This window comes from Oncorhynchus clarkii, chromosome 17 (assembly GCF_045791955.1).
Source record: "Oncorhynchus clarkii lewisi isolate Uvic-CL-2024 chromosome 17, UVic_Ocla_1.0, whole genome shotgun sequence".
In the NCBI taxonomy this organism is placed as follows: domain Eukaryota; kingdom Metazoa; phylum Chordata; class Actinopteri; order Salmoniformes; family Salmonidae; genus Oncorhynchus; species Oncorhynchus clarkii.
Window position 1 is genome coordinate 33,011,897 of NC_092163.1, and position 14,233 is coordinate 33,026,129.

At 41.9% G+C, this 14,233-nt stretch overlaps 1 protein-coding gene across 1 annotated transcript; it reads left to right on the forward strand.

Moving 5' to 3' along the window:
- Positions 1-1,253: 1,253 nt before the first annotated feature.
- On the forward strand, positions 1,254-13,198 carry LOC139369395 (uncharacterized). Its single transcript, XM_071108673.1, has 15 exons — positions 1,254-1,532; positions 1,994-2,383; positions 2,560-3,629; positions 3,729-4,255; positions 4,498-4,764; positions 5,008-5,436; positions 5,715-6,137; positions 6,416-6,844; positions 7,143-7,583; positions 7,893-8,333; positions 8,793-9,221; positions 11,154-11,594; positions 11,904-12,344; positions 12,989-13,146; positions 13,191-13,198. Exons 2-15 carry the CDS (start codon positions 2,047-2,049, stop codon positions 13,196-13,198), a joined length of 5,841 nt encoding a protein of 1,946 aa, XP_070964774.1. The 5' UTR covers positions 1,254-1,532; positions 1,994-2,046.
- The last annotated feature ends 1,035 nt before the right edge of the window (positions 13,199-14,233 follow it).

Sequence of the window (14,233 nt, forward strand, 5' to 3'; positions counted from 1 at the left end):
TGTGACAAATCGTCTTAGAGGAAGGCACCATGTGGAACTCAGTCTAAAAACAATCTCTAACCACAACCCCTTGGAATGAGTCCCAAAAGGTGCACTATTCCCTTTCCAGTGCACTACTTTTTTACCAGAGCCCTGTGCAGGGAATAAGGTGCCATTTGGGACGTACACCTTCCCTTCTTCCCCACTGGGCCTGACATCATTTTAGACACTAGTGTAGATCTAAAGGGATTGAATTAGTGTTAGCAAGATATCTCTAACGTCTGTACAATGCTCTTAGATCTACACTGGTGTCTAGGGGATATGGGTTAGGGGAGAAGTGTCTAGGCGCTAGGCTAGGGGTTGTTTCTGGACAGATCCTTGTAATTGGGCACTTTGGTTTTGAAAACTAATGCAAACAGAGAAGAAAGCAGAGAGAGGTGAAGAGAAAGGGATGAGAGGAAAGAGAGGAAAGAGGGGAGAAGAGGAGTGTTACCATGACGTCAGCATGTCTTCCTGGGGGACCAGTCAAATTTAGGGTAATCTAACTGTGGTCTGAAATTGTCAATTTGTAGGCTAGTTCTGGCCCATCCCTTCGGTTTCTGGAACCAATCAGAACAGTCAGAATGAGTTTGCGTTCTAGGGTGGCAAATCCATACTCATCTTAGAGAAGAAATGTCAGTTGGTCGGAGCAATGTGAATAGGTAGCCAGGCTATCCATCCTTCTTCAATGCACTGATCAGACATGACTGGTCTGGGGGAATCTGTACTGAATAATTCTAATGTTTAACTTGTATAGGAGAAGAAAAATACTTTATTATCCACACAAGATGGCAACGTTTCTTCTGCTGTACCCAACACACACACACACTAGGTTGGAGAGGCTGGATCTGTCATAGAGGAGGAGGAAGGATTCATTTTACTGAATACTTATGGCAGGTACCCTACACTTAGCCTATGTGTTGTCTTAGTTAGGCCACATATTAATGTTATCATGTAATTACATAATTGTCCAATTTAAATGCAGAATTCTGCTCAGAATTCACTTTCAGGATATCTGGGTAGGCCTAATATACTGTCTATGGAGATTTTTTTTGACCAGCTCATGAACTCGGTGGGCTTTTTAGGACGTTGTTTTGATGTTCGACGTTCACTCGGCCGTTCGCTCACATTCCGGATCTAAAGTGGGGTGTATTCATTAAGATCCAAACGGAAATAAACGGGCAGAAACGGGGCGGGACTAACCTGAGAAACGCTCGTTTTCGTTGCAAAACATTGTGCTACGCTATGCACTTGTGAAGTCAACCCTGGCATGTACTGTTTTTCTCTCTCTTTCCTCTCACCCCTCTCTTATCTACTCACCCCCTATCTCCTTTCTTCTCTGTATTAGTTTTTAAAACCAACGCGCGCAGTTTTAGTGATACAACAACACCCCGTTTAGTAGCCAAACGTCGCCCAAATAATGTTTTTATACGCCGAAGTATAAGTGAAAGTACAAATAGCTAAAGCTACACGAGCTCACTGAAATACGACGCGAGAAAGATTTTGGGGACAAGGTAAGGCTTTTCTAACAATCGATAACGGATTGTGAAACCAACACATGATCTGCTGTGCCCAGTCTTTGTCCTACTACCTATTTTTTTTAACTATTAAATGCGAATTATTTGGCAAGTTTGTGGCTATATACCCATGGAACATATACATTAAAGACAACTGCTCTTTCCATGAGTTGGTCCTGCTGCGGAATTCTCCATTTCTAATATGTGTAAACACAAGTGCGGGATTTACTTCTGGGTTAACAGAGATTAATACATGCCCAATGACCATAGTTTAACTGTCATACATCAATGTTCGAACCAAATCAAAACCCCAAATATAAGCCTGTTTTAACACATAGATAAATTGATAAATTGACATTCAGTTGGGGTATGTTTTTTCAAAATAGAAGATTTTTTTGAGTAAATAAACCTCATTATTTGACTGTTCGACTATTGACTGACTATATACTATCTTCTAGATATCCTTCATGTTGTGACATACCAGTGATGGGGCAGAATCACACCCGGTGACATGGCTTGTACAAGGCAATCCGCTTTAGAGTACATTCAAAATGGAAGGAGACTCCTTGTTGAAAGGCTCCAGAATCTGTCCCTCATTGTGGAAAACCTGTTCCAGCGCAAGGTTCTTCAGGAGGAGGAAGTCAGTAAAATTCAGGCAGAAGTTGACCGTTTTGACCAAACCAGAAAAATACTGGACTGGGTCACGGCCAAAGGAGAAGCTGCATGCTACGAGTTACTGATGATTCTAGACATCACAAGGAAGAGGACCTTAGACAACGCTGACTTACAGCAATGGATCAGCTGCTTCCCCTTCAAGGAAGACCCAGAGATGTCAGACTACCTTGTTGGCAAGTGATTATTATATTATACAATTAGTATCCAGTACATAGTATACAATTGGCTGGGCAGAAAATATATATTTTTTTAGGTGTGTTTGATTTAGCTTACTGTGTGCATCGGGTGGACAGGGTTTCTGTTGGCACAGTGCATTTACTCTCGCTTTTCCTTTGTATCATTATTTTAGGTTCAAAACCCTGTCACAGATATCAGTCACAGCTGAAATGTAAAGCTCGAAAGATCACAGAGGCTGCATGGAGACAAAGCTGTAGTCTCCTACCAGAGAGGTGTAGAAATGAGGTGACTTTCTCTTACACCCCTCTTGTGTTAGATACAGACGTGCCTTCATCTCTCTCTAAAATCGAAACGAAGAGCAAAAGATGCAAGAAAGCTCGCCCTAAAAAGCTAAAGAGCTTCATCCCCGTGGCCAAACAGGAAACGTCCCCGACTGACCTGCTTAAAACACCCAAGAGAAGGATCCTCTTAGTTGGAAAACCTGGAATTGGAAAGACAGCAGTCGCCCATCAAATGTTGAACCTCTGGGCACAGAAAGATCACAGAGAACTAGATTACATGTTTTACTTTGATGTGAGAGACATTTCACCCAGCACACATCCCATGAGACTGGAGGACCTTCTCTTTAACATGTACAGTGAGCCAGAAGAAAGTAGAGAAGAAGTGTTACAGGATATTAAGAAGAACTCTGAAAACGTTGTCATCATTTTTGATGGAATCACAGACCTCTCCTCTCATTCGGTGATAAAGAAACTTGTGGACAAGGACCTCCTCCTTGATGCAAAGATTGTGATCACATGCAGACCAGAGGTTCCATCAGGAGACTTCCTGACAGACTGGCCCTCGTTCAGAGTGGAGGTGAAAGGGTTCAGTAATGAGTCCATCCGGGCTTACTTAACAAAGATGTTGAGTGCTGAGCCTAACCCTACGCCAAACCATGATTCCTTGAGCATTGTGTTAAACAACCTAGAGTTGTTCAGTCTGTGCCATGTCCCGATGTATGCATTGATGGTGGTTGCCTGCATGTATTATTCCACCCAAGAGGCTTCTAAGCAGCCATGGCCTACAACTAAGATGTACATCAACATCCTCCGTTACTGCATCCTAAAACACAGTGGCAAACAGATGAATGATCTCGACAAGTGTCTCGCAGAAAACAGAGAAAAAATATTGTCTTTAGCAGAAATGGCTTTCGATGCAACACAGCAAAAAACGATGAACTTGACAGAACTGAGCTGCGAAGTAAGCAGTGTCGAGTTTTCTTTCTTGGGGGCTCTTATGATTATGGTCGAGCCCACAGTATCAGACACTTACTCTGCATTTCTCCATTACACAATGCAGGAGTTCTTTGGTGCCCTTTGGCTCTTACAGAATCCAGACAAAATCAGAGAGGTTCTACAGAAGTGCCAGACTGAAGAATGGAAACATACAAAACACATGGTTCCTTTCATGTGTGGGCTTCTGAATGAGAGGAATATACGATTGGTAAATGGTCTAGTTCCAGCTCAACAGATCAAGAAGACATCAGATTGGTTCTTCAAGGAAGTGGTGAACACATTTCTTCCACTTCAAACAAACCAAGATCATGCAGAAGGTGGTGCTCCTGAGTTTGAGAGAGATCTTCTGTTTTTATGTCAGTGCTTGTATGAATCTCAGTCTACTGAGGCCTGTTTGCTTCTTCTGGACAAACTGGACTACACTCTAGACCTGGATGAAGAACATCTTGATCCTCACCAGTGCTGTGCAGTCTCCTATATGATCAGTCAGTCTGCAGAGAGAAAGGTTGACTTGGACCTGAACAGCTGCACTGTGTCAGACCAAGGACTAAGGCTGATACTGGGCTCTCTGAAGAATGTCCGATATCTCAGGTAATATTTGTTATGTATTTGTGTAATTTAGTTATCTAATGCACCAATTTATTTCCAATTAACTAGTCAATAAATAAAAATGAGGATAAGGCTAACCTTATCCTAAACATGATACATTTATATGTTGTATTCTCCTCCACTCAGATACTGAGTTATAAACACCTCTGTTTCATGCTACTTTGAAACTTTTTGACAAATGTAATTATAATAAACTCTATTTTAAAACCCTTTTCTGATCATAGATCTGACCCCTCAATGCTGTGTCAACTCTGGACAACTTTGCTGCGCAGCGAGGCAGACATTGACTTCACTAGCTTACTTGGGCTCTGTGGAAATGAGTTGCACCTTCCATTCCTGGGTGAAAGACGAGTGTTTGAGAGAGCAGAAGAAGTGATGAAGCAGAGCCTAGAGAGGGTTAACCTCTGTCTACACTGGGATCGGAGAACTCTTCTCAGTGAGGCTCTCAACAAGACCATTTTAAAGTGTTTAACACATATCAACAAACTCCAGTGAGTGTTTACACTGCCAGGATATATTTATTCAATGTCTTTGTGACTATTAATTCATTTAAGTCGATTAAAAACATAGGTTGTCAATGTAAATATCAAGAGGTTAATATCTAGACAAAGAAGTCACTGCAACAATACAACAAGACACATGGCAACAGCATTTAGCCTGTAAAAGAGGCAGTCACTTTCTACCTGTATTTACAGTATCTAAAAAAATACTTTCTTATGCTTTATGGTTCACAGTTTTACCCCACTGCAAGATCAGAGAGAATCCCCTGAAAAACTAGAGACAGAAGAGAAAGCAGTCCTACTAGATTTGTGTCTACAAGCAGGATTATGTCACAGAGAAACGTTCCAGGGTGCTGTGAACACACTGCTGTCACTGTTCTCTGTGTATCAAACTGAAAGATATGACATCCTGCTGGATCTGTACTCACATGTGAAGTACAATAGGAAACAAGCAGGCAGAAGTATCCTTCCATCATTGAGACCACTTTACCAGCCAGCTCCTGCAGTCTGGTCCATAGACCTCAGAGAGAGAAAGGTCTCCCTCCTCCTAGAAGTGCTGAAACTCCAACCAGAGAAAAAATCCATAGAGCTGAAAGGCTGGTCAGATGAAGAGATTGAAGTGAGGAGTTTCCTTCAGTGTCTGCCCTACATCTCACATCTGAGGTGAGTTGAATCAGTACAGTTCATGGATTGTAGTTGTCTGTCCCTTTATTTCCCTTTAGAGAGGTTTGTTTGTAGCTTTCTGCATTAGCCTAATATGCTAAGTATACACATACTGTTTTGAAAAGATGCAATCTTACTTTGTAGTCTACGGAACAATTGAAGTGCATGATGAGTGCAGAGAGATAGTTGTACTTTATCTACTATAATGTAACCATTCAAAATTCATATCCTCCATCCAACACTTTCTTCATCTCTTTAATGTTACACTGTTTGTTCAGGTTTGTTCCACCACAGGATCAGATAGGATCACCTGAAGAGTGGAGAAAGAGAGAGAAGACATTCCTACTAAATCTGTGTCTTCAAACAGCCCTCCATGAGAGAGAAACCATACAAACAACTGTAGAGAAAGTGTTGTCACTGTCTGAAGTTTATCACGATCAGAAATGGGAGCTCCTGCTGGATCTGTACTCTCATGTGAAGGACTATGAGACTCAAACAGGCACCCTTCCAGCATTACAGCCACTTTACCAGTCAGCTCCTGCAGTCTGGTCCATAGACCTCTCAGAGAGAAAGGTCTCCCTCCTCCTAGAAGTGCTGAAACTCCAACCAGAGAAGAAATCAGTAGAGCTGAAAGGCTGGTCAGATGAAGGGAGTGAAGTGAGGAGTTTCCTTCAGTGTCTGCCCTACATCTCACATCTGAGGTGAGTTGAATCAGTACAGTTCATGGATTGTAGTTGTCTGTCCCTTTATTTCCCTTTAGAGAGGTTTGTTTGTAGCTTTCTGCATTAGCCTAATATGCTAAGTATACACATACTGTTTTGAAAAGATGCAATCTTACTTTGTAGTCTACGGAACAATTGAAGTGCATGATGAGTGCAGAGAGATAGTTCTACTTTATCTACTATAATGTAACCATTCAAAATTCATATCCTCCATCCAACACTTTCTTCATCTCTTTAATGTTACACTGTTTGTTCAGGTTTGCTCCACCACAGGATCAGATAGGATCACCTGAAGAGTGGAGAAAGAGAGAGAAGACATTCCTACTGAATCTGTGTCTTCAAGCAGCCCTCCATGAGAGAGAAACCATACAAACAACTGTAGAGAAAGTGTTGTCACTGTCTGAAGTTTATCACAATCAGAAATGGGAGCTCTTGCTGCATCTGTACTCTCACGTGAAGGACTATGAGACTCAAACAGGCAGGAGTGTCCTTCCAGCATTACAGACAGTTTACCAGTCAGCTCCTGCAGTCTGGTCCATAGACCTCAGAGAGAGAAAGGCTTCCCTCCTCCTAGAAGTGCTGAAACTCCAACCAGAGAAGAAATCAGTAGAGCTGTGGGACTGGTCAGATGAAGAGAGTGAAGTGAGGAGTTTCCTTCAGTGTCTGCCCTACATCTCACAGCTGAGGTGAGTCTGAACATGTGTGGTGGTTAGTGATTATGTGATGCTAGTGATTATTGTCTTTTAGAAACCTGGTAAATATAAAAGTAAATTTTTTTTGTGAATCTGGTAACATTTATACTCAGATTTCCTGAATGAACATGTTGCATTGCAAAATGTCACACATAGATATTTTGAATTTCTCTAAAATAATATAAACAACAGTGCATTATATAAATGTACAACTACTTCACATATATTTTAGTGATGACTGGTTTCATGTGTCCATCCATGTCTGAATCAGCTGTTACTGTCCTTGTTGCAGTTTCTATCCATGGTGGTCTGATCCCTCAAAGCTGATCAAGTTCCTGGTGGGTCTCCTGTCTCAAGCAGCAGAGTGGGAGGAGCAGTCAGGAGAGAAGACACTGAAGCTGGTGTCATCAGTGTGTACTTACAGAACCTTCCCTTTCTGTGACGAGGATTATTTTGATGAGTCGTTTCAATGGGATCTCCTGCTGGATCTGTATTCACATGTGAAGGACTATGAGACTCAAACAGGCAGGAGTGTCCTTCCAGCATTACAGCCACTTTACCAGCCAGCTCCTGCAGTCTGGTTCATAGACCTCAGAGAGAGAAAGGCTTCCCTCCTCCTAGAAGTGCTGAAACTCCAACCAGAGAAGAAATCAGTAGAGCTGTGGGACTGGTCAGATGAAGGGAGTGAAGTGAGGAGTTTCCTTCAGTGTCTGCCCTACATCTCACAGCTGAGGTGAGTCTGAACATGTGTGGTGGTTAGTGATTATGTGATGCTAATGATTATTGTCTTTTAGAAACCTGGTAAATATAAAAGTTCAAATGTTGGTGAATCTGGTAACATTTATACTCAGATTTCCTGAATGAACATGTTGCATTAAGAAATGTCACACATAGATATAGTTAATTTCTCTAAAATTATATATTTTTTCATAAATCAGAAGGACATTTATGTAAATGTATAACTACTTCACATATATTTTAGCAATGACTGGTTTCATGTGTCCATCCATGTCTGAATCAGCTGTTACTGTCCTTGTTGCAGTTTCTGTCCATGGTGGTCTGATATCTCAAAGCTGATCAAGTTCCTGGTGGGTCTCCTGTCTCAAGCAGCAGAGTGGGAGGAGCAGTCAGGAGAGAAGACACTGAAGCTGGTATCATCAGTGTGTACTTACAGAACCTTCCCTTTCTGTGACGGGGATGATGAGGATGAGTGGTTTCAATGTGATCTCCTGCTGGATCTGTACTCACATGTGGAGGACTATGAGACTAAAACAGGCAGGAGTGTCCTTCCATCATTGAGACCACTTTATCAGTCAGCTCCTGCAGTCTGGTCCATAGACCTCTCAGAGAGAAAGGCCTCCCTCCTCCTAGAAGTGCTGAAACTCCAACCAGAGAAGAAACCAGTACAGCTGAAAGGCTGGTCAGATGAAGAGAGTGAAGTGAGGAGTTTCCTTCAGTGTCTGCCTTACATCTCACAGCTGAGGTGAGTTGGATCAGTACAGCTCAGGTGAGTTGGATCAGTACAGCTCAGGTGAGTTGGATCAGTACAGCTCAGGTGAGTTGGATCAGTACAGCTCAGGTGAGTTGGATCAGTACAGCTCAGGTGAGTTGGATCAGTACAGCTCAGGGATTGTTGTCTGTCCCATTATTTCACTTTTAAAAAGGAAGTTTGTTCGTAACAACCGAATATGCTAAACATACACATACTGTTTTGAAAAGATACAATCTTACTTTGTGGTGATGATTATAAGGAACAGTTGAAGTGGATGATGAGTTTTGAAAAGATACAATCTTACTTTGTGGTGAAGATTATAAGGAACGGTTGAAGTGGATGATGAGTTTAGAAAGATAGTCATGTTATTTTACCTGACATAATGTGACCATCTGAAATGCAGATTATATCTCACATATTCATCTATTTGTTGTTAAACTGTTCATGCAGTTTTACTCCACCACAGTATCAGAGAAGATCCCCTGAAGAGTGGAGAAAGAGAGAGAAGACATTCCTACTGAATCTGTGTCTTCAAGCAGCCCTCCATGAGAGAGAAACCATACAAACAACTGTAGAGAAAGTGTTGTCACTGTCTGAAGTTTATCAGGGTCGGAAATGGGATCTCCTGCTGGATTTGTACTCTCATGTGAAGGACTATGAGACTAAAACAGGCAGGAGTGTCCTTCCAGCATTACAGACAGTTTACCAGTCAGCTCCTGCAGTCTGGTCCATAGACCTCTCAGAGAGAAAGGCTTCCCTCCTCCTTGAAGTGCTGAAACTCCAACCAGAGAAGAAATCAGTAGAGCTGTGGGACTGGTCAGATGAAGAGAGTGAAGTGAGGAGTTTCCTTCAGTGTCTGCCCTACATCTCACAGCTGAGGTGAGTCTGAACATGTGTGGTGGTTAGTGATTATGTGATGCTAGTGATTATTGTCTTTTAGAAACCTGGTAAATATTAAACTTCAAGTGTTGGTGGATCTGGTAACATTTATACTCAGATTTCCTGAATGAACATGTTGCATTAAGAAATGTCACACATAGATATTGTTAATTTCTCTAAAATTATATATTTTTTCATAAATCAGAAGTACATTTATGTAAATGTACAGTGCCTTGCGAAAGTATTCGGCCCCCTTGAACTTTGCGACCTTTTGCCACATTTCAGGCTTCAAACATAAAGATATAAAACCGTATTTTTTTGTGAAGAATCAACAACAAGTGGGAAACAATCATGAAGTGGAACGACATTTATTGGATATTTCAAACTTTTTTAACAAATCAAAAACTGAAAAATTGGGCGTGCAAAATTATTCAGCCCCCTTAAGTTAATACTTTGTAGCGCCACATTGTGCTGCGATTACAGCTGTAAGTCGCTTGGGGTATGTCTCTATCAGTTTTGCACATCGAGAGACTGAAATTTTTTCCCATTCCTCCTTGCAAAACAGCTCGAGCTCAGTTAGGTTGGATGGAGAGCGTTTGTGAACAGCAGTTTTCAGTTCTTTCCACAGATTCTCGATTGGATTCAGGTCTGGACTTTTACTTGGCCATTCTAACACCTGGATATGTTTATTTTTGAACCATTCCATTGTAGATTTTGCTTTATGTTTTGGATCATTGTCTTGTTGGAAGACAAATCTCCGTCCCAGTCTCAGGTCTTTTGCAGACTCCATCAGGTTTTCTTCCAGAATGGTCCTGTATTTGGCTCCATCCATCTTCCCATCAATTTTAACCATCTTCCCTGTCCCTGCTGAAGAAAAACAGGCCCAAACCATGATGCTGCCACCACCATGTTTGACAGTGGGGATGGTGTGTTCAGCTGTGTTGCTTTTACGCCAAACATAACGTTTTGCATTGTTGCCAAAAAGTTCAATTTTGGTTTCATCTGACCAGAGCACCTTCTTCCACATGTTTGGTGTGTCTCCCAGGTGGCTTGTGGCAAACTTTAAACAACACTTTTTATGGATATCTTTAAGAAATGGCTTTCTTCTTGCCACTCTTCCATAAAGGCCAGATTTGTGCAATATACGACTGATTGTTGTCCTATGGACAGAGTCTCCCACCTCAGCTGTAGATCTCTGCAGTTCATCCAGAGTGATCATGGGCCACTTGGCTGCATCTCTGATCAGTCTTCTCCTTGTATGAGCTGAAAGTTTAGAGGGACGGCCAGGTCTTGGTAGATTTGCAGTGGTCTGATACTCCTTCCATTTCAATATTATCGCTTGCACAGTGCTCCTTGGGATGTTTAAAGCTTGGGAAATCTTTTCGTATCCAAATCATGCTTTAAACTTCTTCACAACAGTATCTCGGACCTGCCTGGTGTGTTCCTTTTTCTTCATGATGCTCTCTGCGCTTTTAACGGACCTCTGAGACTATCACAGTGCAGGTGCATTTATACGGAGACTTGATTACACACAGGTGGATTGTATTTATCATCATTAGTCATTTAGGTCAACATTGGATCATTCAGAGATCCTCACTGAACTTCTGGAGAGAGTTTGCTGCACTGAAAGGAAAGGGGCTGAATAATTTTGCACGCCCAATTTTTCAGTTTTTGATTTGTTAAAAAAGTTTGAAATATCCAATAAATGTCGTTCCACTTCATGATTGTGTCCCACTTGTTGTTGATTCTTCACAAACAAATACAGTTTTATATCTTTATGTTTGAAGCCTGAAATGTGGCAAAAGGTCGCAAAGTTCAAGGGGGCCGAATACTTTCACAGGGCACTGTATAACTACTTCACATATATTTTAGTGATGACTTGTTTCACGTGTCCATCCATGTCTGAATCAGCTGTTACTGTCCTTGTTGCAGTTTCTATCCATGGTGGTCTGATCCCTCAAAGCTGATCAAGTTCCTGGTGGGTCTCCTGTCTCAAGCAGCAGAGTGGGAGGAGCAGTCAGGAGAGAAGACACTGAAGCTGGTGTCATCAGTGTGTACTTACAGAACCTTCCCTTTCTGTGACGAGGATTATTTTGATGAGTCGTTTCAATGGGATCTCCTGCTGGATCTGTATTCACATGTGAAGGACTATGAGACTCAAACAGGCAGGAGTGTCCTTCCAGCATTACAGCCACTTTACCAGCCAGCTCCTGCAGTCTGGTTCATAGATCTCAGAAAGAGAAATGTCTCCCTCCTCCTAGAAGTGCTGAAACTCCAACCAGAGAAGAAATCAGTAGCGCTGTGGGACTGGTCAGATGAAGGGAGTGAAGTGAGGAGTTTCCTTCAGTGTCTGCCCTACATCTCACAGCTGAGGTGAGTCTGAACATGTGTGGTGGTTAGTGATTATGTGATGCTAGTGATTATTGTCTTTTAGAAACCTGGTAAATATAAAAGTTCAAATGTTGGTGAATCTGGTAACATTTATACTCAGATTTCCTGAATGAACATGTTGCATTAAGAAATGTCACACATAGATATAGTTAATTTCTCTAAAATTATATATTTTTTCATAAATCAGAAGTACATTTATGTAAATGTATAACTACTTCATATATATTTTAGCAATGACTGGTTTCATGTGTCCATCCATGTCTGAATCAGCTGTTACTGTCCTTGTTGCAGTTTCTGTCCATGGTGGTCTGATATCTCAAAGCTGATCAAGTTCCTGGTGGGTCTCCTGTCTCAAGCAGCAGAGTGGGAGGAGCAGTCAGGAGAGAAGACACTGAAGCTGGTGTCATCAGTGTGTACTTACAGAACCTTCCCTTTCTGTGACGGGGATGATGAGGATAAGTGGTTTCAATGTGATCTCCTGCTGGATCTGTACTCACATGTGGAGGACTATGAGACTAAAACAGGCAGGAGTGTCCTTCCATCATTGAGACCACTTTACCAGTCAGCTCCTGCAGTCTGGTCCATAGACCTCTCAGAGAGAAAGGCCTCCCACCTCCTAGAAGTGCTGAAACTCCAATCAGAGAAGAAACCAGTACAGCTGAAAGGCTGGTCAGATGAAGAGAGTGAAGTGAGGAGTTTCCTTCAGTGTCTGCCCTACATCTCACAGCTGAGGTGAGTTGGATCAGTACAGCTCAGGTGAGTTGGATCAGTACAGCTCAGGTGAGTTGGATCAGTACAGCTCAGGTGAGTTGGATCAGTACAGCTCAGGTGAGTTGGATCAGTACAGCTCAGGTGAGTTGGATCAGTACAGCTCAGGTGAGTTGGATCAGTACAGCTCAGGTGAGTTGGATCAGTACAGCTCAGGTGAGTTGGATCAGTACAGCTCAGGTGAGTTGGATCAGTACAGCTCAGGTGAGTTGGATCAGTACAGCTGAGGGATTGTTGTCTGTCCCTGTATTTCCCTTTTAAAAAGGAAGTTTGTTCGTAACAACCGAATATGCTAAACATACACATACTGTTTTGGAAAGATACAATCTTACTTTGTGGTGATGATTATAAGGAACAGTTGAAGTGGATGATGAGTTTTGAAAAGATACAATCTTACTTTGTGGTGATGATTATAAGGAACAGTTGAAGTGGATGATGAGTTTTGAAAATATACAATCTTACTTTGTGGTGAAGATTATAAGGAACAGTTGAAGTGGATGATGAGTTTAGAAAGATAGTCATGTTATTTTACCTGACATAATGTGACCATCTGAAATGCAGATTATATCTCACATATTCATCTATTTGTTGTTAAACTGTTCATGCAGTTTTACTCCACCACAGTATCAGAGAAGATCCCCTGAAGAGTGGAGAAAGAGAGAGAAGACATTCCTACTGAATCTGTGTCTTCAAGCAGCCCTCCATGAGAGAGAAACCATACAAACAACTGTAGAGAAAGTGTTGTCACTGTCTGAAGTTTATCAGGGTCGGAAATGGGATCTCCTGCTGGATTTGTACTCTCATGTGAAGGACTATGAGACTCAAACAGGCAGGAGTGTCCTTCCAGCATTACAGCCAGTTTACCAGTCAGCTCCTGCAGTCTGGTCCATAGACCTCAGAAAGAGAAAGGTCTCCCTCCTCCTAGAAGTGCTGAAACTCCAACCAGAGAAGAAACCAGTAGAGCTGAAAGGCTGGTCAGATGAAGGGAGTGAAGTGAGGAGTTTCCTTCAGTGTCTGCCCTACATCTCACAGCTGAGGTGAGTCTGAACATGTGTGGTGGTTAGTGATTATGTGATGCTAATGATTATTGTCTTTTAGAAACCTGGTAAATATAAAAGTTCAAGTGTTGGTGAATCTGGTAACATTTATACTCAGATTTCCTGAATGGACATACAAAATGTCACATGAATTAACAATGTCTATCTAAAATTATATATTTTTCATAAAACAGAAGCACATTATGTAAATGTATAACTACTTCATATATATTTTAGCAATGACTGGTTTCATGTGTCCATCCATGTCTGAATCAGCTGTTACTGTCCTTGTTGCAGTTTCTGTCCATGGTGGTCTGATCCCTCAAAGCTGATCAAGTTCCTGGTGGGTCTCCTGTCTCAAGCAGCAGAGTGGGAGGAGCAGTCAGGAGAGAAGACACTGAAGCTGGTGTCATCAGTGTGTACTTACAGAACCTTCCCTTTCTGTGACAAGGTTTATTTTGATGAGTCGTTTCAATGGGATCTCCTTCTGGATCTGTACTTACATGTGGAGGACTATGAGACTCAAACAGGCAGGAGTATCCTTCCAGAATTACAGCCACTTTACCAGCCAGCTCCTGCAGTCTGGTCCATAGACCTCAGAGAGAGAAAGGTCTCCCTCCTCCTAGAAGTGCTGAAACTCCAACCAGAGAAGAAATCAGTAGAGCTGAAAGGCTGGTCAGATGAAGAAATTGAGTTGAGGAGTTTCCTTCAGTGTCTGCCCTACATCTCACAGCTGAGGTGAGTTGAATCAGTACAGTTCATGGATTGTAGTTGTCTGTCCCTTTATTTCCCTTTAGAGAGGTTTGTTTGTAGCTT

Bases quoted from the DNA above. Each gene is read 5' to 3' on its own strand.
- LOC139369395 (XM_071108673.1), top strand. From the start codon at position 2,047: ATGGCTTGTACAAGGCAATCCGCTTTAGAGTACATTCAAAATGGAAGG. The intron at 3,630-3,728 runs GTAAGCAGTGTC...TACACAATGCAG, and splicing joins TGACAGAACTGAGCTGCGAA to GAGTTCTTTGGTGCCCTTTG. The intron at 4,256-4,497 runs GTAATATTTGTT...TTCTGATCATAG, and splicing joins AAGAATGTCCGATATCTCAG to ATCTGACCCCTCAATGCTGT.